Source organism: Aquarana catesbeiana, linkage group LG01 (assembly GCF_042186555.1).
Source record: "Aquarana catesbeiana isolate 2022-GZ linkage group LG01, ASM4218655v1, whole genome shotgun sequence".
Taxonomy (NCBI): Eukaryota; Metazoa; Chordata; class Amphibia; order Anura; family Ranidae; genus Aquarana; species Aquarana catesbeiana.
Window position 1 is genome coordinate 781,045,901 of NC_133324.1, and position 24,968 is coordinate 781,070,868.

General features: G+C 45.0%; 1 protein-coding gene across 4 annotated transcripts in view; it reads right to left on the reverse strand.

Annotated features, from left to right (window-relative positions):
* ASB5 (ankyrin repeat and SOCS box containing 5) overlaps positions 1-24,968 on the reverse strand; it is a 77,838-nt gene that overhangs the window by 6,104 nt on the left and 46,766 nt on the right. For all 4 annotated transcript variants that reach the window (XM_073606680.1, XM_073606687.1, XM_073606696.1 and 1 more), the window contains exons 3-6: positions 23,886-23,993; positions 14,461-14,611; positions 10,289-10,423; positions 3,591-3,782 (exon numbers count right to left, since the gene is read on the reverse strand). In XM_073606680.1, coding sequence (XP_073462781.1) covers positions 3,591-3,782; positions 10,289-10,423; positions 14,461-14,611; positions 23,886-23,993 — 586 coding nt within the window. The remainder of the gene's footprint in view (positions 1-3,590; positions 3,783-10,288; positions 10,424-14,460; positions 14,612-23,885; positions 23,994-24,968) is intronic.

Here is a 24,968-nt window from a genome sequence, read left to right on the forward strand (position 1 = left end):
GGTACTCCATCCCAGGCATCACCTCTCCTTCCAGACTTCAGTCCTCTTTGATGCTCCCTGAACCCAGGGCTTCCAGCGGCAGAACCACGCTGGACAACAAGGCATTTGCACCGAGCACATGCAAAGGACTCCTAGCTTCCAGGCCTATTCACACAGTTGCATAATGCACACCCTCCCCATGCTGCAGCCCAGGTAAGGAAAAGGGCTCAAAAAGTCCATCCCAAATATTTATGTTTCTCCCCAGCATGCGCCAGAGGCAATACACCTCCTATTGGTTGGCCAGAGGGAACATAAATATTCATAACTGCCAGTGACACCTATTGGCAGCACAGAGAAATAACAACACCGAGTAATAAAAACTCAGCCGCCATTTTACTATCTCCCATCTGCCCACCAAAAAGGTAAAATACAGTCAGAGGAGGCTGTTCACATAATGTGGCCATGATGTACTGCATCAAATTTAATGCAACATATCGAGTTGACAGGTAGCACTGCCTGTCAAATTTGGTAATTCAAGTCAACCTCCTATGAGCCCACACTGCTACCATGACAGGACATTAGCCCAATATAAGCCCAATATAAACTGCCATTCAGGAGGCTGCAGCTTCATCGCCTGCTTAGCCACACTTTGAAAAGCGTTCCATCACAGATTGTTTTTCAGAGCACTGGCTAGTGTGAACCTAGCCTAACATAGGAAATGGTTGGAGTGCTCCTTTAAATACCCATCTATGGACATAATGGTAACCCTTTGTAGTATACTAATATTGTTTTTACATTGTGCCCACACAATGATGTGAGAACAAGAAGCCTACCGTTTCTAATTACTAATACAGTGACAGTGTAGCGCTATTAGAAAAAATAAAGAAAAAAACTTAAATCTAAAACTAAAACACATTGGCTAGACTGAATAGTCCAGTAAATATGTGAAAAAAGTGTCCACAAAAAGTGTTGAATGGTATGTCCCTCTGACGGAGGTAGTCCCAATCTTAAGAAAATGGAGTAAGGCTTGTCTGTAGTCAATAACAACGAAACTCAAGAGGTAAATGGGTATTCTTACCAGCTATGATGGTAGCCAGAGAGGAAGCAACGTTTTTACTTGAGTTTGGTGAATTTACACAAAGTCCTTCTCCTTTGTTCTGCTTTTATGATTACTTCCTGGAGCCTTTACGGAACAACTTTGGAGACGACTATCTGGCTGGGGAGCACCTGGAGTCTGCACGGACCCGGAGCTGGGATATTACCTTAAACCAGGTTCCACTCATCTGTGTCCAGTACACGAGCAACCTCCGATGAATACAGCATAAGACCCTAAGCCTGTTTGACCCCTCTGTCATATGACATTTGGGGTCCATCATAGCTGGAAAGAGTACCCATTTACCTCTTGAGTTTCGTTGTTATTGACTACAGACAAGCCTTACTCCTTTTTTCTTAAGATTGGGACTACCTCCATCAGAGGGACATACCATTCAACACTTATTGTGGACACTTTTTTCACATATTTACTGGACTATTCAGTCTAGCCAATGTGTTTTAATTTTATATTTAAGTTTTTTTCTTTATTTTTTTCTAATAGCGCTACACTGTCACTGTATTATCTAATTTGAACTTTGTATGTTTGAGTGTTAGCAGCTTTTTCCCACCTACTTAATTATAGCGCAGTCTTTTTCTTCACTACCACCATGTTTCTAATTATTATACTTTTGTGACAGGCATAAACAATTAAATTCTGATTATGTACAGTATCTCACAGAAGTGAGTACACCCCTCACATTTTTGTAAATATTTTATTATATCTTTTCATGTGACAACACTGAAGAAATTACATTTTGCTACAATGTAAAGTAGTGAGTGTACAGCTTGTATAACAGTGTAAATTTGCTGTCCCCTCAAAATAACTCAACACACAGCCATTAATGTCTAAACCGCTGGCACCAAAAGTGAGTACACCCCTAAGTGAAATGTCCAAATTGGGCCCAATTAGCCATTTTCCCTCCCTGATGTCATGTGACTCCTTAGTGTTACAAGGTCTCAGGTGTGAATGGGGAGCAGGTGTGTTAAATTTGGTGTTATTGCTCTCACTCTCTCATACTGGTCACTGGAAGTTCAACATGGCACCTCATGGCAAAGAACTCTCTGAGGATCTGAAAAAAAGAATTGTTGCTCTACATAAAGATGGCCTAAGCTATAAGAAGATTGCCAAGACCCTAAAACTGAGCTGCAGCATAGTGGCCAACACCATACAGTGGTTTAACAGGACAGGTTCCACTCAGATCAGGCCTCGCCATGGTTGAGCAAATAAGTTGAGTGCATTTTGTGACAATCCGGGGTGGTTAGGTTCAAGTGGTGCATGCAGTTTTCCAGAAACGTGCCACTCCAGACTGCGTTATTAAGGCATGGCAGCCCACTTTTATTTAAAGGTAACGAAAAAGTTCAAATCACTGTATAAACAAACTATAGCCTCCTGGCTTACTCACTGTCAGCTTTGTGCTGTTTTGGTTGCGGGCCACATCTGCCTGCTACAGACGTACACACAGGCTACCACCTGCAGCCTTAGACTCCGAGACCTCCTGTCTCTTTCTCCTGGAGCCGTCTCCTACTGGGACCCTCCCGACCTCCTAAGCTAGACTTCCTGTCTGCTGGGCGGAGCTGTCTCCAAGTCTGACCACTGACCTCTATTCTTGGGATGTTTATGAACCCAGCCCACAGGTGTGCAATTAGTATTCCTGCCAAAATCAGGCACACACTGCTCATATACACCTGTGACACGGGGTCGCATCTCCACAACGTTCTCAGCATCATATCCAGAGGTTATCTTTGGGAAATAGACGTATGAGTGCAGCCAGCACTGAGGAGCTACAGTTCATTGAGGGAACCATGAATGCCAACATGTACTGTAACATACTCAAGCCGAGCATGCTCCCCTTCCTTCGGAGACTGGGCCGCAGGGCAGTATTCCAACATGATAACGACCCCAAACACACCTCCAAGACGACCACTGCCTTGCTAAAGAAGCTGAGGTTAAAGGTGATGGACTGGCCAAGCAGGTCTCCAGACCTAAACCCTATTGAGTATCTGTGGGGCATCCTCAAACGGAAGGTGGAGGAGCTCAAGGTATCTAACATCCACCAGCTCCGTGATGTTGTCATGGAGGAGTGGAAGAGGACTCCAGTGGCAACCTGTGAAGCTCTGGTGAACTCCATGCCCAAGAGGGTTAAGGCAGTGCTAGAAAATAACGGCGGCCACACAAAATATTGACACTTTGGGCCCAATTTGGACATTTTCACTTTCTACTCACTTTTGTTGCCAGCGGATTAGATATTAATGGCTGTTTGTTGAGTTATTTTGAGGGGACAGCAAATTTACACTGTTATACAAGCTGTACACTCACTACTTTACATTGTAGCAAAGTGTCATTTCTTCAGTGTTGTCATATGAAAAGATATATTAAAATATTTACAAAAATGTGAGGGGTGTACTCACTTTTGTGAGATACTGTATGTAAGAAATAAATATGTTCTAGAAAAGGCAAACTATGTTTTATTTAACAAAAAAAAAAGAAGCAATTCCCTCGTTAACAGGTTAAAGCTCACCTTCATATAAAAGTAACTGTCTTTCCACTGGACTTCTTGGAACAGCAACATCAACTGGCCTTTTGAAATCTGTATTTCTGGCATTAATGTCAGCACCAAAGTCCAGCAATAGATTGACTATGTCTGTACTGGCCTGCTGAGCAGCAGCATGTAGGGGTGTGTCCAAGTGTCTGCCCTGCTGCACATTAGCACCTAGAAGAAAATAAAACTTAGTATGTTTTTAAATCTCAGATCATGTAAAATAGTAAAGTGGTCAAGCCTATACACCTATACACGGCGGGTAGCAAAAACATATAAAATGCAGTAGCCAAATGTAATTATTAGCTACAGATTTGGGGGCACAACTATGTCCTTTAGTTTTATAGCTCCTGAGCCTATAAGCCATTCCAGGAGTTACGCTAGGCGTTGAGATTAAAGTTAGTGTGTTGAGTGTTAAGAATAAGGAGCAGTTATTGCTAACAAGTAAAGTTAATTGGTGAGCTACTTATGCTGTCCAACAAATGCTCAGCTGTGCTAGAATCAAAATGTTCACTCATTTTACCTAATATGGCTTTTCTTGAATTGACTGCATCCACAGCACACACAAGGCAGAAAAAAATGTACCTCCTGAAGCAGACCACCCCACAAGGTAAGTACTTCCTGAAGACTGTGCTGTGTATCTTTCTCTCTCCCTGCTTCCTGCATTACCAAATACATTCAAGTTTAAATCTGGCTGTGTCTGTGAGGAACTTCTTGACATTTTTTTTTACTATCAAGGATTTATGAGAAAGGCAGCAAGCAAGGAATGTCCCAGTATCACCAACAATAGGGGCAGGTTGGAATGATGCATACAGCAAAGCAGTTGCGTCACTAAGGTTGGCGTCACCTGGTACGGTAAAACATGGTGTCACCCCCTGTCTATCCTGCCCAGCGCCCATGCAGGCAGTGCACGGTGACGGGGCACACCCCAAACCGCCCCCTGTAAATGATAGTATAGGGTGGTATAGTGGAAGGCTAGGGTGGTATAGGGCAGGTTGGGGTAAAACAGGGCAGTTTGGGGTGGTATAGTGCAGGTTAGGGTGGTATAGGGCAGGTTGGGGTAATATAGGACAGTTTTTGGGTGGTATAGGGCAGGTTGGGCTGGTGTAGGGCAGGTTAGGGTGGTATAGGGCAGGTTGGGATGGTATAGGGCAGGTTAGGGTGGTATAGGGCAGGTTAGGGTAATAATTGGCAGGTTGGGATGGTATAGGGCAGGTTAGGGTAATATAGGGCAGTTTGGGGTGGTATAGGGCAGTTTGAGATGGTATAGGGCAGGTTAGGGTGGTATAGGGCAGTTTAGGGTGGTATAGGGCAGGTTAGGGTAATATAGGGCAGTTTGGGGTGGTATAGGGCAGGTTAGGGTGATACAGTGGCGTTCCTATGGGGGGGCGGGGGGGGGCGGCCCGGTGAGGGTGACACCCGCCAGAGGGGTGACACTGGGGTCGCTGCTACACAGTGCACTATATTGCTTGCACTTGCAGAGCTGCAGTGAAGTGGTGCAAGCAGGACAAGCAGCTGTGCAGGGGAGGCTGCCTATAACACTCCCCTGTCATTAAATCAGGTGATGCTATGCCTCGGGGGATCTCCAAAATCTCCCAAGGCAGCTGGAGCTGGTGGGCAGAGCTGGGGGTGTTGCTGCTTCCTCCACTCTTCCCACAGACTCCTTCACTTTGGCTAATCCCACTAATCACACAGGTATGGCGTGATCAAGCTGGACCAATGTAACTATGTTAAAATATCAATACCTGGAATTCTTCTTTAAAGTGTTTGTGAAGCCAATATTTTCTCTTCTATAGTCCCCTCTGATATTTAACAGTAAGCTCCCCAGTGGATGTCATTTATAAAAATATGCGGTATAATAGTTTATTTCACAGTGCCGTTCGGCGCTCAGCTGACTGTCCACTGGTCTCCTTTCCCAATCTGATAGCTGCAGGATGAGGTACTGGGAAACCCCCACTGACGTCAATCGAGGAGAGGAGAATGGGAGACCGGCGGGCAGTCACGTGAGCGGCGCTCTGAAGTAAGCGATTATACTGCATATTATTATAAATTACATTCACTGGGGAGATTACTTTTATATATCAGCAGGAACTATAGAAGAAAAACACTGTTATTTTTAGTGCAGGAGGGGAGGATCTTGGAGCTGACAGGCAGGGAGGGGAGGGGGGAGGAGCACAGAGGGAGACACAGACATAGCATAGCAGGGCTGCGGATGACGAAGGCATGTACTCTGACCATGGTGTCAGGGCTCACCAGTCCTGATATATCGTGGTCAGCGTACAGGGGGAGTGTATAGCCCAGCAGGATCACCCAGTTATTATAGGTGTTACAGGGGGCCAAATGACACAGCACAAGCACTGTGCTGTACAACATGCTTTAAGGGAACAGGATCATTTTTTTTTGGGGGGGGGGGGTTAGTAAACGCTTTAATGCCATTGCCAACGCACCAAAAACAGGACCTGATTTTTATTTTTTTTTTGGAACACGATGCATTACATTTCAGGTGGATTGGTGTGCATTTGGCAAGGTGTAATGGGGTGCCATTTAATGTATATGGCACTGCACTGGCAATTGTACGTTACCTTAACATATAGTAAAACACATTTTACCACATTTTGATGCAATGCATAGGTGTGAAGCCAGCCTAGGTCTTACCCAAATATTTTTATGGTCAGTAATGACCGTGCAGGTCATGCCTAACCATTTTTATATTCAGCAATGATTCTGTAGGCAATGACAGGTCAATATTGAAATGCTAGATTCTCTAAAGTCATATTTTTTTATAAACATGAAAAGTACACAATATATCTACTGTTGTATTACCCAATCAAGAATTGTCACGGAGTTAAATTTATTATTAGGTTGTAGGTATAAAGAATGCCTATAACATATTTGCCACCTGTCCCAGATTTGCCGGGACAATCACGCTTTTTAGGATAGAGGGGAAAATGTATGGGGCAAAATACCATCATATTCTCAAGGAAAAATATGTTGCCCTCTACAGATAGTCAATGGGAAGCAGGTTTACCTTCCAACATGACAATTACCCAAAGCACACAGCAAAAATGACCACACAGTGGTTGAAGGAGAAAAAGGTGAATGTCCTTGCATGGCCAAATCAGAGACCAGTCTTAAACCCAACTGAAAATCTGTGTTATGACTTGAATATTGCAGTCCACAAACCGTCACCATCAAATTTAACTGAACTTGAGCAGTTTTGCAAAGAAGAGTGGGCAAATATTGCAAAGTCTAGATGTGCAAAGTTAGTAGAGACATATCCTAACAGACTAAAGGCTGTAATTGAAGTAAAAGGTGGTTTAACAAAATAAGTGATCCTTTTTCCAATTCAGTGATCTTGTTTTTGAATTGTTAATGTTAATGTGTGTGTTATATATTTCATTTGGAAGTTATAAGTTGCACTGAATAAATTAAAACTGTGTCTGTCTTCATGTCAGGCTGCAAAACAACATGTGATTTAAAAAGCCCCCCACTGTATATACAATATTTTAAAGTTAAATTGTAGAATCACACCCCTATAATTTTAAATTAATGTCCCACCCCTAATAAAAGTAGATGCTCCTCCTACAATGGGTTGTTGGACACACAGCAAAAGTGTCCCTGGCAAACTTTGAAATGTAGGCAACTATGCTTTATGCAGCATACACACGAGTGGACTTTTCGATCCCGACTGGTCCGACGGACCGAGTCCGGCGGACAATCTGATCGTGTGTGGGCTTCATCGGACCTTCAGCGGACTTTTCCAGTCAAAAATCTGACGGACTTTAGATCTGAAACATGCTTCCAATCTTTCTGACGGACTCGAGTCCGGTCGAAAAATCCGCTCGTCTGTATGCTAGTCCGACGGACAAAAACCCATGCTACGGCGGCTATTGGCTACTGGCTATCAACTTCCTTATTTTAGTCCGGTCGTACTTCATCACGTACGAATCCGTCGGACTTTGGTGTGATTATGTGTAGGCAAGTCCGTTCGTTCAAAAGTCCGTCAGAAGTCTGTCAAAAGTCTGACCAAAGTCCGCCGGAATGGCCTCCTGACTTTTGTTGCCGAAAAGTCCGCTCGTGTGTACGCGGCCTTACACAGCCGTGAGAAAGAGGACCTTTTATTTATCAGTCGTTTGTCCCCCCCCCCCGGTTCGGTTTGTGCCAGAACTCTCAAACATTGCAAAAGTTCAGACCTAAACCACAAACCCAATTGAAGTCTATTGGACCCGAACTTGAAAAATCAAAAGGCCCCATTTTGAAGGCTTATATGCAAGTTATTGGCCATAAAAGGGTATGGGGGCCTGGGTACTGCCCTGGGGGACATGTACCAATGTAAAAAAGTTTTAAAAAAGATTATTTTTAAATGAGTAGTGATTTTAAAGATGCTTAAAGTGAAACAATAAAAATGAAAAATTCCTTTAAATATAGTGCCTGGGTGTCCCCTTAGTCTGCCTGTAAGTGGTGCATCTTTATCGTGTATAGAACCTGCTGCAGCAAAACTAATTTTTTCCTGTATACAGAAAAAAAAGACATTTCAATTGATTTTCCCTAGTTTTCTTGGGGAGTCTATATGATGAAGCCACAATTTAGTGCACTCGGATCAAGACTAGAGATTTTTTTGGATAAATTCTGGTGTCTCTTTGGCAGACTTTGGATGGAAGTACCAAAGTTTTGCAACACAGTGAGCCAGCCTTATGTGAAGAAGCCAAATGATAGTACACACCGGCCAAGATTAACAATTTCTTTTTAGATAGTCTGGTGTCTCTTTCACAGACTTTGTATAGAAGTAACAGGTGCAGAAAAATTGGGCTTTGGGTGTTGGTGGTGCCTTCACATCTTAACCCTATAGAGGTACTCTTGATGAAAGCAAAAATTGGCCTTGCTGTTGAAATTTGATGCCCCAGTCAAACAGTTGCAGAAAAATTGGTCTGTGGGTGTTGGTGGTACCTTCACCCTGTAACCTTCTAGAGGTATTCTTGATGAACACAAAAATTGGCCTTGCTGAAAAAAAAATTAAATTTGACGCCCATGTCACACAGTTGTGGAAAAATTGGTCTTTGGGTGTTGGTGGCGCCTTCACCCCGTGACCTTCTAGAGGTACTCTTGACTGACAATTTGTTGTTTATCAGTGTTCTCCCCTCTGTAGGCTCATGTTACTCCCTTCCTCTACCTCAGAACCAACATCAGAATCAAGTAATGTCTGTGCATCCTCAAGAAGCAAGTGGCTGACGCTGTATTGAAATAATTCAGCCGACTCCTCCCTGCATGATGCTGGGGCTATGGCTGGAGTAGCTGTGGACAAGAAGGCAGAAAAAGCCACTCTGGCAGCTGCGGTGGACTGCGCACTAGTGTCAGCTTGGGTCATAGAGGATGAGGAGGATGAGGATGGTTTAGTAAGCCAGTCTACCACCCCCTCTGGACACAGACACTGCTGGACCCCCTATAGTGGCATATGAACGTCTGCTTCTCCTTGTTGGACTCCCAGACATAAGGGGGGGGGCTTATTACCAAAATGTAATAGAAACTGGGAAATGTGTGATTGAAGGCACTTTATTTAATACAAATTGGTGTTTGGTGCACTTTAAATTGAGGACTGATGCTGACAGAAATGTAAAAACTATAAAAAAAAAGAAAAAGGAAGAAAGGGGGAACACCAGCGTCGCAGTCAGAAAAACTGCGGCTTACAATTTTAAAAAATGGGGCAGGCAGGGGACAAAAACCCCCCTGCCAAAAAAAGGGTATACAGCACTGAATACAGCACTAAATATTATCTTAAACACTGCACTACACTAACGCACTACACTATACTGACACAATATACTGACACACTACACTAACACTCTACACTAAGTCTGGGTTCACATATGAGTATGCAGCAGCTCATAGCTCATAGGAGTCCGGCGTCCTCGTTCACTGTTTCAGGTCTGATTTCAGCCTGATTTTCAACATTTTTGGCTGAATTCAGACCTGAAACGGACCAAAAGACCACAGTGCTCCTGTGAAAATCGCACCGGAGCCGCTGCGGAGATATGCGAACCGGCTCCATGGAGAGCTGGTCACAATCTCCTGCTGTGCAAATTAAATGCGGAGAAACCCGCATCCGATTCGCACTAGTGGAACCCAGCCTCAGAGTCACAATAAGTGAACACACTAACTCGATAGTAGCAAACTGATCTAGCTCCACTCCAACAACACACTGCAAAAGCTTCCTATGGAAAGGAATCTTTTTATAATGTGGGGTGGGACTATGAGCACTGAGCCGTGATTGGACAAAGTAATCATCACTTTGTCCAATCAGGGCTCTGACAATGCTCTGTGCCCTAATTGGCAAAGCCTTGCACCTGACCAGCAGCCAGGTGCAAGGCTTCATCCAATTAGGGCCCTAGAATGTACTGTGAAGCGAACATCCCGCAGAGCGCCCCTGCAAATTTGGGTGTTCGTCAAATGGGCAATGTCCGGGCCAAACTTTTGCTCTGCCCGAATCATTCGCCCAACACTACTCACATTAGAGAATTTACATATTATCACAAAATATAAAACTAGGTTATACCAGTAAAACCAGGAAAGTTCTTTCAGAAAGAGGTCATTTTTAATGGTTGTTTTGGCCATTAAGGATAGGAATGCAACTCTCTATATTTCAAATTTAGTAATATTTCTACTTTATAGTTTTTCATACTGACCTGCATATAGGAGCTTCCTCACACAAGCTATGTGTTGTCCTTTACATGCCATGTAAAGAGGAGTGCCTAAGTGAGGTATATCTTGATCCACATCTATATCCCAGGAAATCAAAACATCCAGACATTCACTGTGACCTGTAAATATATACACGGGGGGATTAGAAAGCTTTAGTAACATATATTTAAAACCCAATGTCAGAACTGATATGTAGAGGGAGTCACCAACATGCTTATATCTTTTCAGGAGTCCAGCATGAAAAACTATACTCGTCTGGGCCCTGATGCAAGATTGAAACCAGACTACCATTGTATTGTTAAAGCCAGCAATATAATCATATGTCTGAAAATAGGTCATGATCTAATAAACCTGTAAACCTATTTCATAATAATATATACATTGTTAGGAGCCCAGCAGTGGCATCACCCTGCTAGAACTATACCGCACACCCTACGATGCCGATTAATGCATTGTTTTTTTAAACAGAGAGTATAACCAACTATGAAAGTGGTTGTAAACAAAAAAAACAGAACCTGCAAGACAAAGGCATAATGAGCTAGTATGCATCGCATAATGAGCTTGTAAGCATCGCATACTAGCTCATTATGAAATACTTGCCTTAGATCAAAACTGTTGCAGAGGTCCCCGTATACCGCTGTGACCGACGACATGTCTCCCATAGTTATTCCTGGGTTCACGGGCTCTGGCGCTATGACTGGCCAGAGCCGCGATGACTTCACTCCCGCGCATGACTGAGCAGTTTCTTCAGTGCGCATGTACCAATGACATTGGTACATGCGGGTACAGTGAATATCTCCTAAACGGTGGAAGTTTAGGAGATGTTCAGGGTACCTACAGGTAAGCCTTATTATTGGCTTACCTATAGGTAAAAGTAGTCGTACAAGGTTTACAACCATTTTAACTGTTGTGTTCACTGACTGCATCATGTATTTATATTATATCAAAACTGCTGCAGTCAACCTTAAAAAAGACATAAAAGAAATATAAAGTTTATAAGAAGACAATAAGCAATTGTTTTTTCCTGACATACTCCGTGGCAGTATACGTATGGGTTAACCCCGCCCCCTCTCCAATCCTGTAGAACCCCACTCCAATAAATTCTTGCTCAGAGCCAGAGGCCACGTTCCTTTTTTGGCCTAATCTATGGACCCTAAGTGTTTTCCTACCTGTCATTTAGTGGAAAGGATTGGCATCCTGGTCATCTACTTTAAGGCCCCTGCTGCAAACGGGGTGAATGTGGGCATATGGAAGCGGGGTCTGTGCAGCCCAGGACCCAGCCACGGGCAAGCTAGTGGCGGTTTGACCGGATAACCCAGCCATTGGCGGGCAGCCTGTGTATGCCCAGTGAGGATGCTGTCATCATGCAAGTTTCTAGCAAGGTCTCAAGAAGATTGTGCCCCTCCAAGGTCCCAGACTCCATGGCAGTGGTCTGTGTTTGTTTGTGGTTTGTCCTCTTGCTCTTCCCTGGCTCTAGTGTATGACCTCTCATGGCAGCTTGAGCGCATCTGCGTTCCAAGCCGTCACTTTGCATTCTGTCCGGCCATCGTGGGTGCCCCTGCACATGCGTGAGGCCTCGGATAAGTGCGAGGCTTGGTTTTGCACATGCACGATGGTTTGGAGATCCGTCGGCCGTGCAGCCGCCCACTGGCTGTGTGATTCGGAGCATGCGCAGCAAGGGGCACGGCAGTGACGTCAGCAGGATGGGGGATTTAAAATTGCTGTCAGCCCTTCTATCTTTGGGAATCCCTGCAGGCTTTGTGCGACAGCTTCCCCAGGCCCTGTGTGTGTGTCTATCCAGGTAATCCTAGGCTCTTAGCTTGGGGGGTCCTAGAGGAGAGTAGGAATGGAGCGTTGTTTTCTTATTGTGTCTCCTTATGTTTCTGGAAGCCTAAATGGACTGGGCAGTCGCTCCTTTGCTATGGACATGTCACTGCCTCCCTGTGGCTAGCCCTCATGCAAAAGGTATGTGCAGCTGTGCTAGCACTGCTTCCCCAATGCCTCCGAAGTTTCTCTCCTCTTGCTTGTCTTTCCTGTTCCTGTCAATCCCTTCTAGGTCTGTTCGGCAGAAGATGGTACATGAAGACAGAGATCTTGCTAGGCCGCAGCATTTCCTCCTCTAGATCCAGACACCATGGTTCGCCGTCAAGGATTCAACATCATGGGCAAAGCTCTGATTCCTCCCCCAGACACCGCACCCACTGCCTTGACAGCCACTCTGGTGAAAGAGCCTGCTGGGGATGCGAGACCCATGTCCCTGAGGGCAAGTCTGTATGCAAGCTATGCTATTCCTGGGTGGTTGGCGAGAGAGACAGAGACTGTCAATTAGCAAAGGGAGTGTCTAGTGAGACGTGGGATGCAGCATTCCTTGAAAGAATGGGGTACAAACCACACGCAGAGCCAGCCACTATGGCATGCTCTCTCCCTGGGGACGCTCAGGATGAGATGAATCCATCCCAGCCAAGCTATGCATCTGGGTGATCCTCAGAGAGTGAGACGGAAGGAGATGAGGGCCTAAAATTATCGGCACTATGGTGTTGATGGATCCAATGAGCAAGTGGACGCTCCGGAGAATGCAGTGGGAGCCAGGAAGCAGAATGCAGATTATCTACATAACCTCAGTCATGAAAAAGAGTCCCCTGGTGGCGACAACAGAAAAACGTACTCATTCACCATTACTTTGCCCCCCATTTCCTTGCTCACAATCATCTCTGATGCCAGCAATATGGGATGGGGGGCTTACTGCCTGACAAGGATAACTCAAGGCAGGTAGGACTGTCACTTTCACAAGATTGTGTCGAACATTCTGAATCAATGTAGAGCCTCCTGTACTCTACAGGCCTTTTACCATATGACAGGGAGTCTCAGTGCTCTTAGGCTAGTCAACTCTATGGCGGTCTCCTAAGTAAACAGACAAGGGGGGACTCACAGCATGTTCTCTATTACAGGAAGTGGAGCCAATCATGTCTTGGGCTCAGGAGAATCTAGCCAAAGTCTCTGCGGGTTGTGTCCCCGGAATCAGATTTTCTTTACAGAGTCCTACTGGACAACAAAGAATGGTCTCTCCATGTGAAGGTTTTCAGGTGGATTTTGTTCCTGGGGGTCAGTTCGGAAGTAGACCCATTCACCTCCCCATGCAAAAACAAGCTTGAGAAGTATTATACGTGGGGCTGGTATTTCCAGGTCTTCAAGACAGATGCCCATCGGATCATTTGAAATGCAATAGTTGTCCGTTTGCACTATATGTTTTCTAAATTTACACTGCAATGCAGCCCAGACCAGCTCTGCTGTACAGTAACATGAAGTCACTTTTTTGCACTTCAAATACAATTTGTTTAAAAAAAAAAATGAAAAAAATGGCAGTTGTATAATTAACTGAGTCACACACCACACCACCCCCTACTGCTGGCTCACTTCACCCAGAACGAACAGCTGCTGCATGCTGCATAGTAAACCAATGAAATGTTACAGTGTGGCAGCTGTTTGTTTAATGTGAATGGGCCCTAAGAACCAATCCAGGCTCTACTGCACTTTCCAGTGCTGTCAGTCTAGCAATGAGCATGCAGGAGTAGATAATAGAGAGATGATTGCATTGGTTTGTTGCTGCTTGTTCATTAACAAGATGGGATGGGTTTATTCATATATTCTAGACCATAATGCATTCACGGGCTCCAGGCCAGACTGTGTTGCTGCAGTATAGTGTGCAGGGAAGTCCAAAAGGCTGAAACACGTTAACAGTTGCTGTACCTATCTGTCTTTTATGGAGCATGGAGCTGTGGATCATCTTCTACTAATTATTGTGTTGGCAGCTGAGTGACTGCCCATCCTGCACCCGACAGCTCAGGAGGGCTCCTGAATAATTTGGGGTAGTAGCACCTTTTTTCTTTCTTTCTGGAAGTCCAAAAGGCAGTTGTTTGGTAGGAGTGCCTGGATGACATGACTGGCGAAATAGAATTACAAGTGCCATGGCACAGTAGTTTGTGCGTTACAACTGTTTATTTAGCCCTCTGCCTAAAAAACAGCTTTAACAGTGTGTATTGTGCATGTTTACTCCATATGAATTCAGCCATACACAAACAGATGAATATAGATACAGTATTGTTTAACAGTGCTATCATAAATTATTATGATCCATCTATTTGAAGATTCAAATTACCTTTACTTGCTGCCTCATGAGCAGGTGAAGGAAGACAGGTCTCCAGGTATGCCCTTGCACCATATTCCAATAGCAGCTCCACACAACTTGCACTGCCTCTTGAACATGCATTAAATAAAGGAGTCACTCCATCAATAGTTGTAGCATTCACCTAAAACATATCAAAAGGATGTCTCGAGATAGACATGAAGTAATGAGCTTTAAACGAACCTATGTGCTTGATTCACCAAGGGTGTGGCAAATCTTGTTTGATCATAAACTTGGATGAAAATTCTATTGAAGTCTATGAGGGTTTAAAAATGTTGTTAAATTCTACCCGTTTTTACAGCTAATAGGCAAACTACCCTAAAAAAACACATAGTATTCTGAGTATTGTCATAGGGGACATGAACCAATGCAGAAAAATGCTAAAAAAATATCATACAGCTCTGAGAGGGTATTTTCATGTGACTTCATGGGCAAAATTGAAATTACACAAATTCTTACATAACATGTTTGGAGGATGCCTTAAATCTGTCTGTGGTATTAGGGAACAGTACAGTTCTCAAAGGCAGTCTTAGCAACAGAATACACTGGCAGCATATATTCAACTATGGAATACTTGGCATACATACACTATATTACCAAAAGTATTGGGTACGCCTGCCTTTACATGCACATGAAATTTAATGGCATCCCAGTCTTAGTCCATAGGGTTCAATATTGAGTTGGCCAACCCTTTGCAGCTATAACAGCTTCAACTATTCTGGGAGGGCTGTCCACAAGGTTTAGGAGTGTGTCTATGGGAATGTTTGACCATTCTTTCAGAAGTGCATTTGTCAAGTCAGTCACTGATGTGAACGTGAAGGCCTGGCTCGCAGTATCCGCTCTAATTCATTCCAAAGGTGTTCTATCTGGTTGAGGTCAGTACTCTGTGCAGGCCAGTCAAGTTCCTCCACCCCAAACTTGCTCATTCATGTCTTTATGGACCTTGCTTTGTTCACTGGTGCGCAGTCATGTTGGAACAGGAAAGGTCCACCCCCAAACTGTCCCCACAAAGTTGGGAGCATGAAATTGTCCAAAATGTCTTGGTATGCTGACGCCTTAAGTGTCGGTTCACACGGGGGCGACTTGTCAGGCGACCTAGCCGCCTGACAAGTCGCCTCCCGCTCTGTACAATGGAACCGTTCTAATAGGAGCGTTGCAAGTCGCTCCAACTTAGAAAAAGGTTCCTGTACTACTTTGGGGGCGACTTGAGGCGACTTGCATAGACTTCTATAAAGAAGTCGTTTTGCAAGTCGCCGTGGAAGTCGTGTGCAGGTCGCCTCGGTGAGGCGACCTGCAAGTCGTGCCGCCCCTGTGTGAACCGGGGCTTAGATTTACTTTTACTGGAACTAAGGGGTCAAGCCCAACCCCTGAAAACAACCCCACACCATAATCCCCCCTCCACTAAATGACTTGCATAAGCAAGGTCCATAAAGACATGGATGAGAAGAGTAGTTCTCAAGTTTAGTAGAGAGATGCTGGAGCAGAGGCTGTGGCTTTTCTATAGGAGTTAAGATACTACAGAGGATGCAGTGTGAAACTGGCCAGTAACAGGACAGTTATAGTTATATTTGGTAATATGTATAAAAATTATTATATCTGGGCTTGGTTAAAGAATCAGCAGCTGAACACTATAACCCAGATATTGGGCACAAAACAATAGTGCAAAATATAAAGTGCAGCGCTAAATTAAACTGAAAATATGAATGATACAATGGGGGTTATTTACGAAAGGCAAATCCACATTGCACTACAAGTGCACTGCAAGTGCACTTGGAAGTGCAGTCGCTCTAAATCTAAGGGGTAGATCTGAAATGAGTGAAAGCTCTGCTGAGTTTATCATCCAATCATGTGTAAGCTAAAATGCTGTTTTTTATTTTCCTTGCATGTCCCCCTCGGATTTACAGCGACTGCACTTCCAATAATGGTGAAATTAATAAAATCTACATACAACGAACATAATACAATATAGCATATAACATACTATAATGTGCAATCGTGCAATAAACAAATGTCCAAAGTGTGCAATATTAAATGATAAAGTGAACAAAAAAGAAAAAAATTCACGTGTAACTGATATAAAAATGTAAAAAAATCAGATGAAAAAGAGAGAAAAGTTCTTGTAAACTAATATTCAGTGAAGGAGATCCCACAAGAAGTGGACAGAGTTGGTCAGATGCTTGGCATCGTGTCACCCATCACCATAGTTAAGATAAAAGGGTTACCAGAAAGCCAGCGGCCACCCTTACTCAGGGGATCACAAAGTGCTTGTTTGGATTCAAAGATGAATGAATGAATGACTTGTACAGCGCTGCAAATGCGAACTGAATCGCTTCAAGGCGCTTGGTCCATCCTGTGGGTCCAGCTTGTTAGAAGAGGTAGGTCTTGAGTTTCTTCCTGAAGACCTGATGGTTTTCTTCCATATGGATGTTGGTCGGTAGAGTGTTCCATAGCCGTGGTCCTTGGACTGCGAATCTTCATTCTCCCTTTGATTTGTAGTGGGATTTGGGAACGTGGAGTAGGTTTTGGTGGGTTGATCAAAGACTGCGATTAGGTACGTAGCATTTTATTTTCTCGCATAGGTATTGAGGCGCGTTTCCATGTAGGCATTTGTGGGTGAGGCAGAGGGTCTTGAATGTGATCTGATCCTTTATGGTTAGCCACTGTAGGCTCCTCAGGGATGGGGAAATGGGTTCCCAAGGTTTTTTTCCTGTTATCAGTCTTGCTGCAGTGTTTTGGATGAGTTGTAGGTGTGAAATCTGGTATTTAGGTAGTCCGGCGTAGAGGGAGTTTGTGGAGTCGGGAGTTAATGATGGTTCCAACTACTGCTGCTTTGTCCTCTTTGGGAATGAAGAAGGTGGTGAGATCTGCTGACTGATCCAATTTGTGCATCCATTGACATTTCTGAGTCAAAAAAGACTTTTGACTTTGGTGCTTGGGGCGATGGTCTGTCCAAAGATGGTGGGCGGAGTCCAAGGGTTCTTGTTTATTGAGTTTTGGTTTGCATGTAGTAGGAGAAGCTCTGTTTCGGATCCGTTGAGTTTGAGGTAGCTAGTGGTCATCCAGTTGTCTATCAATGTGAGGCATTTTTCTAGTTGATAGAAAAGTAGAGTTGCGTGTCGTCAGCGTACGAGTGGTAGCGGAGGTCCGAATTTCTGATGATTTTGAGGAGAGGACGGATATAGATGTTGAAGAGGACTGGTGATAAAGGTGACCCTTGAATGACTCAATAAGATAATGCTCGGGTTTTAGAGGTGAAGGCTCCTAGTTTCACTGTCTGAGAGCGATTTTCCAGGAACAATGCGAACCATTGTAGCTCTGAATCTGTGACTCCCGCTACTTCTGTGAGGCGGATGAGCAGGGTGTTGTGGTCCACTGTATCGAACGCTGCACTGAGGTCCAGCAGTACCAGGAGACTTGATTCTCCATCATCTGCAGCTTCAAGGGCATCGTCTCATACTTTGAGGAGTGCCGTTTCTGTGCCGTGGCCTGGGTGGAAGCCTGATTGCAGGGGGTCCGAGAGATTGTGTGTGTCCAGGTGGAGTTGTATCTGTTGTACGACTGCTTTCTCCATGACCTTGGAGATGGTGTTGAGACTTGTTATCGGTCTGCGGTAGTTAGGGTCTTTAGGGTCGAGGTTGGGTTTCTTTAGAAGAGGTTTGACGATGCCTTGCTTGAGGGTGATTGGGACAGTCCCTTCTTTGAATGACTGATTTATGAAGTGTGTTATAGTGGGAGCGAGGATGTCGGAACATTCTTTCAGAAGTTTTGTGGGAATGATGTTGTGAAGTGCTGCCTCTGAGGCTTCTGATAATGTTTTTGGTGCTGTCAGTGGTGATTGGGATTAGTGAGATTTTCGGTCCTTGTGTGATGTTTGTATCGATTTTCTCTTTTTGCTTTCGTTGATTGAGGTTGGTAGTTTTTTCTGTTGAATTGTTTTACGGATGTTATCGATTTTGACGAAGAAGAAGTCCGATAGCTTATTGCAAAGTTCTTGAGTTTCATTTGCTGGGGGCTCTAGGCAGGTTGGGTTCATAAACTGGGCGACTATTTTGAACAGTTCCCGAGGGCGGTTTAGGGCTGTTGAGATGGTGTTCAAGAAATGTTCTTTTTTTGCTTTGAAGATTGCTTTGTGATATATCTCGGTGAGGGCTTTGTAGTTTGAGTGGTTTTCATTAGTAGAGTTTCTTCTCCAGGCTCTTTCAGCTCTTCTGCGTTTGCACTTCAGTAGAGTAAGGGTGCCAGTGAACCATCCCAAGTTTTTTTTGCGGATGAGCGTTCTGTGTTTTGGGGCCACTGAGTCTGCTGTTTGTAGTAATGCCTTGTTTAAGGAGTTGAGTGTTTGTTTAGTGGAGTGGTTTAAATTTATCATTGCTATTTTTTTGATAATGTGGTTTTGAAGAGTTCGGAGTGTAGTTTCTTCTGAGATCTAGACCAGTGTGTTGTTTTTGCGTGATTCCGTTTTTGGAGGGTGGTGTTGGTGGCGATTTTGAATTTGATGGCTTGGTGGTCCGTCCAGGGTAGCGGTACGTTGTCGACTATGTTGATGTCTATATTTTGTTTGAAGATGAGGTCCAACATATGTCCTGAACCATGTGTAGGAGCATTTATCAGTTGCTGGAGACCTAGTTCTTCCAGTTGGTTGATGCAGGCGGTAGCGATACGGTCGAGGTTGGAGTTTGCCCAGAGGTTGAAGTCTCCAAGTACCAGAAAGTTTTTGGTTTTCAGGATGAGTGTTGAGATGAATTCCGTGAAGGGTGTAAGGAGATTGGTCTTCGGCCCTGGAGGTCTGTAGCATAGTAGTATGTGAATAGTGTCTTGGGGTGTTTGAAGATGAAGGGAGAGTGTCTCCATGAATGGCACTGAGTTCTGTGATGTTGGTTTGGTGAGTGCGAGGTGAGATTTGAAGATTACTGCTAAGCCTCCTCCTTTTTTTCCTCTTCTATGCTCAGTTAGGATCCTGTAGCTCTCAGGCACCAATTTGGTTAAGATGGCGTTGCAGTTGGGTGTTAGCCAGCTTTCCGTGTTGAAAAGGCAATCTATGTTGTTTTCAATAATGAAGTTGTGGATTTCCAGTCTGTGCTTGACTGCAGATCTGGTGTTGATCAGGGCGCATGTTAGTTATTGTGGTTGAATTGGTGTCTCTCTATGTTTGATGGTTGATTGTAGGTTGGTCCTTAGTAGTTGTTCTTTTTGTAGTCGTTTTTGAATGTAGGTTGGTAATGTTGAGGCGGTATTTCTTAGTCTGTGGAGGGCGTTCACTGAGTATTTGAAAATGCACATGGTGAGAAAAGACAAAGTTGCTGAAGGAAGGATGATCTGATGATGGTACTGATGTGGCGATGATGAGCTTGCTGAGAGGATGGAGGTTCTGATGGCTGCCACTGCTACAGGGTGGAGTTGTTGATGGTCCGGATGATGGTGCAGAAGTTCTGGAGGTGGTGATGAAGGGGGGGGGGGGCACCTGCTGGCCTACCTACCTTCCTGTTGATCCAGAGAAAAATTTCTTCCTGACCCCCCGGAGGGCAATCGGACTCGGGGACCCTGGATCAACTGCTAGAGAGCCCCTGGGAGCTTACGTGGTCCGGGATGGTCCAGAGGGCAGAGACGACGGAGAGGGGTGATGGGGGGGCGGAGATGGAGGGAGAGGGCTTGGGGAGACCTGGCCACTACTTACTGGTACTGCAGCCGCGTCTGGGAAGATCGGCGATGGACGCCGGGTAGGGCCTGAGCCGTGGGTGTCCTGGCTTTTAGTGTCGGCCTGTGCCCCTGCAGTGAGGTCCGGTAGCGAGGAGGCGGTGTTTCAGGGGCCCGCTAAACCAAAGTGGAAGAGAGGAGGTGGCCGGCTGTGCCGAATCAAGGCTGCAGCCACGGTCTGTCCCCCGAGTTTAGTGGCTAGAGATGGGGGGATCAGACGGCGGCTGCAGGAGGTATCCTGGTGAGCTGGGTAGGAGGGGGGAGGGTCCGCTGGGACTGAGTCACGGAGGGTCCTGCTGGGATGTGCGGGGATGGTCTCCGGGCGGCTGAAGGATTGCTGTGGCTCGGGAGGGTGTACCAAGATGGCTGCCGGTTAGGCCCGAGCCGAGGGTTGTCCGGCCGCACATATCACGGTGCTTGAGCTGCTGACACAGACGTCTGCTCTAACCAGTGTGTCCACAGTGGGTGACAATCTGAAAGGTAGCGCTCGATGGAGGGAACGGGATAGCCTGATGGCTATGCTGGTGAGGTGGTAGGGAGGTGAGGTGGTAGGGAGGGGAGAAGGGGGGGGATCCGCTGGGACCGAGGTCACGACAAGTCCTGCTGGGAGAGGGGAAGATCTCCGGGCAGCCGGCGGATTGCTGTGGCCTAGGGAGGGTGTACCAAGATGGCTGCCGGCTAGGCCCGAGCCGCGGGCTGTCCGGCTGCTCTGATCCCGTGCTGCTGATGGAGTGTCTGAGGGTAAGGAGGCTGGAACGGTGGCGGCGGTGCGTGGGCCTGCCGGTCAGGCTGCCGGTTGGCTGTGGGAGGTGGCGCGGCAGGCCGGCACTGGCCGGAACTAGGCCGGTGCCGCGGAGTGTCCTGAGGGCGCTGGGCCGGAGCCGCGGAGTGTCCTGTGGGACGGGCCGATGTAGCTGGCGGGCTGGAGCGTGGCGTCCAGATGCGGTGGATGGCGCGGTGGCAGGTGGGGGTCCTGGTGCGGTTCCGCTGGGGAGACCGGGATGAGTCCTGGATGGCTGGGTGGCTGGAGGCCGGTGGCTGGAGCCAGATGGCTGAGCTAGAGCTGCTGACACAGACACTGCAGCACAGATGTCTGCTCTCTCTCTGCACTCACTCTGCAATGAAAGGATATCCAAGCGTCTCTCATCAGAAGCCTCTATGTACACCGGACCGTAAACAGCAGCCAGAACATCAAACAGCCTCAGCAACAGGGTGTGCTAATATGTGAAGAGACAAAAGACCCAGGATAGTGTAGTATTGTCTCTTAGGTGGTTTATTGGCAATGCCGCAGTGTTGCATACATACGTTTCAAACTGAGGGCACAGCTCCAGTGTAAACAAGCCAAAACAGTTCCTTGCAATTTACAAATCCATGGAAGCGATCGCGCATGAGAGCGCGTGAGCGTGGCGTTCCAACGATCATTTCGTCAAAGGTGATGTCATCAGGGGTACGCCCACACGCCTGCGCCCACGCTATAAATACTCTATTGAAAAGATAAAGGAGCACTGTCATTGGTCACACAGGACAGCCCAAAGCCGCTAATTGGATAGTCAACCCTGACCAATTGTGAATGAAAGAAGAAGTAATCCTTGCAGACATTGATGGAGTAATATGTCTAACATCCCTAAGGGAAGGAGATGGCAATCTTATGGCAATAGAGGCACATATCGCCATCTTGTGGAAAGATAAAAAATGGAAATAAAAAACCCACATAATTAATTACACAAGCAAGGAACTGTTTTGGCTTGTTTGCACTGGAGCTGTGCCCCCAGTTTGAAACGTATGTATGCAGCACTGCAGCATTGCCAATAAACCGCCTAAGAGACAATACTACACTTACCTGGGTCTTTTGTCTCTTTACATATTAACACACCCTGTTGCTGAGGCTGTCTGATGTTCTGGCTGCTGTTTACTGTCCGGTGTACATAGAGGCTTCTGATGAGAGACGCTTGGATATCCTTCTAGTGGATCTTAGAATCCAAACAAGCGCTTTGTGATCCCCCTGAGTAAGGGTGGTCGCTGGGTTTCTGGTGAGCCTTTTATCTTAACTATGGTGATGGGTGACACACTGCCAAGCATTTGACCAACGCTGTCCACTTCTTGTGGGTTCTCCTCCACTAAATACTAGTAGGATCTCCTTCACTGAATATTAGTTTACAAGAACTTTTCTATCTTTTTCATTGGATTTTTTACATTTTTATATCAGTCACACATGAACTTTTTTTCTTTTTTGTTCACTTTGTCATTTAATATTGCACATTTTGCACATTTGTTTACAGGCATACCCCACTTTTAAGTACACAGTGGGGTTTATTTACTGAAGCTGGAAAGTGCAAAATCAGGCTCACTTTTGCAAAAAAACAATGAGCTTCCAGGTTTTATTACCAAAGCTTAATTTAACAAGCTGGGGTTAGAAGCTCATTGGTTTCTATGCTAAAGGGAGCCTGATTTTGCACTTTCCAGCTTTAGTAAATAAACCCCAATGTGTACTTAAAAGTGGGGTATGCCTGTATTGCACACTTGCACATTACAGCATGTTATATGCTATATTGTATTATGTTAGTTGTATGTAGAGTTTATTAATTTCACCATTATTCAATACTGAATATTAGTTATAGTGATATTGCATATTGATCATTGCACATTTGAACTTTATTTTCACATGCTGGTAGGCATTATGTGATTCATATTTTCAGTTTAATTTAGCGCTGCACTTTATATTTTGCACTATAGTTATATTTGGGGATAACAGGCCAAAATGTACTAGATACAAAGAATGCAGGAATGTATTTTATTACAGAAATTAGGAGACTGCAAATGATACATTAGTATAAAAATAGCCAGCAGCAGAACAATTTTAATGCGCAAAGCTAGGCCCAAATATTCTAGAAACAAAGGGCACAGGCTTGGGGTTTACTGCATTACCTGTGGTTTACTAAACAGAGCCAATGCTCTAATTTTCATACAATCAGTCCACAGTTTCAAGGTCTTAATTTTAACTCAATGTTATTTTATTTTTAAAGAGTATCTGAGCCTAAGAAAAAAACTTTAAAGAAGTATAGCAAAAGCGTTTTTGGCTATGTTTCTGCTATGGATCATGGGAGTGCAGTTTGTATCACAGAACCGGTCTAGGCTCTGCAAAGATCCCAACTATATGGTTGGGATCCACCCAGATGCCTGGATTGGCAGCTGGCTCAGTTGCTCCTGCATTTCCACAGCCCAGCACTCCAGTGAAAGCTGGACTGGCAGATCAGAGAGCCGGAAGACCAAGAGCTGAGCGATCAGCTGTGTTTGATCACTCAGTTCTCACTCTTAGAGCTGCATCCACATAGGTGAGTATTTTTTTTTTACCCAAACCCATACTTCTCTCTTATTATAATGCATTGTGTCTATAGAGAAGCAATGTGGTAACCCTAAGCTGCTTGTCCCTGATTTGGACCACACAACAACTTCCCTTCTTCTCATCTCCACAACAGAGGGGGAGGTTTTCTGTACTTCACAGAGATTAACTTGGCAGGGCTGATAACACAGCTTAAGATTTTAGTACAGCACAGGTAGAGTGCATAGGAAGTAATTGGCTCATCAGATTTCTAGTTAGACCAGCTGGTCATTTTTGCACGTATCCAATAGATATAACACAACACTTTAATCTGTATATTTAAACTGTGCTTCACTGACTTGTATTGTTGTATGACACAACTTACACGTGCTCCAGCTTCCAGCAGTGTTCTTGCACATCCAACATGATCTCCCAGGCAGGCTTCATGTAGTGGGGTCACATGGTCAATAGTTAAAGTGTTGACATTGTAACCCTAAAGGTATAAAATTGCACATTGCAGTCAACAAGATAGCAGTACACTTACAGAGATTTATCAATCTTGGAGCACAGTAAGGCAGTATGAAATAGGAGTATGATAACAGAGGTGAGAGTGCAGTAATCTCCCCCATTACTGTTTAGCACTATGCTGATATAAAACACATTCCTGACCACTTTCTAATTAATCTATCTCAATAAATCCCCCCAACAGTATACATTATTGCCAGGTCCGTCACAATTATGCTTACATAAATGCAATTAATAATAGAGAAGCTCTCAGTAGAAAAACATGATTCAGTTAGAAAAGGTAGACAGTAGTGTGATAATAGCACTCTCAGGCTCATGCCGGCCATACATGGATCAAAATTCCCTGGTCTCTGCTGAACTAGATGAATTTCGATCCATGTATGGGAAGAGGTGGTTGTACAGAAGTTGATCTACCGATCAACTTCTGTACAACCGCCCTGTCAGAAAATTTCCAGTCTATCAGCGGCTATAGCCAGCAGTGCTGATCAGTGTATTCTGATGGAGGGGAACTTTTCCTGCCGTCAGAATACATTAGCTCAGCAGGAACAATTCCCCCATCCACCGCAAATTTGTGAATGGGAACATTGAGTCATTGTTTTTTTTTTTTTGTTTTTTGTTTTTTGCTCCACCCGCTGGTTGAATGAAAAAAATGAACCATCTGCCTTACCCTGACTGACAGTCACCAGCTCTCTGCTCTCTGAAGACCAAGAACTGAGTGATCGGCGGTCTTTAACCACTTTAGCCCCGGAAGCATTTACCCACTTCCTGACCAGGTCCTTTTTTGCGATACGACACTGCGTTTCGCTTTATCTGACAAATGGGGCAGCACAGTGATGTAGTGGGTAGCACTCTCGCCTAGCAGTAAAAAGGGTCGCTGGTTCGAATCCTAACCACGGCACTACCTGCCTGGAGTTTGCATGTTCTCCCTGTGCCTGAATGGGTT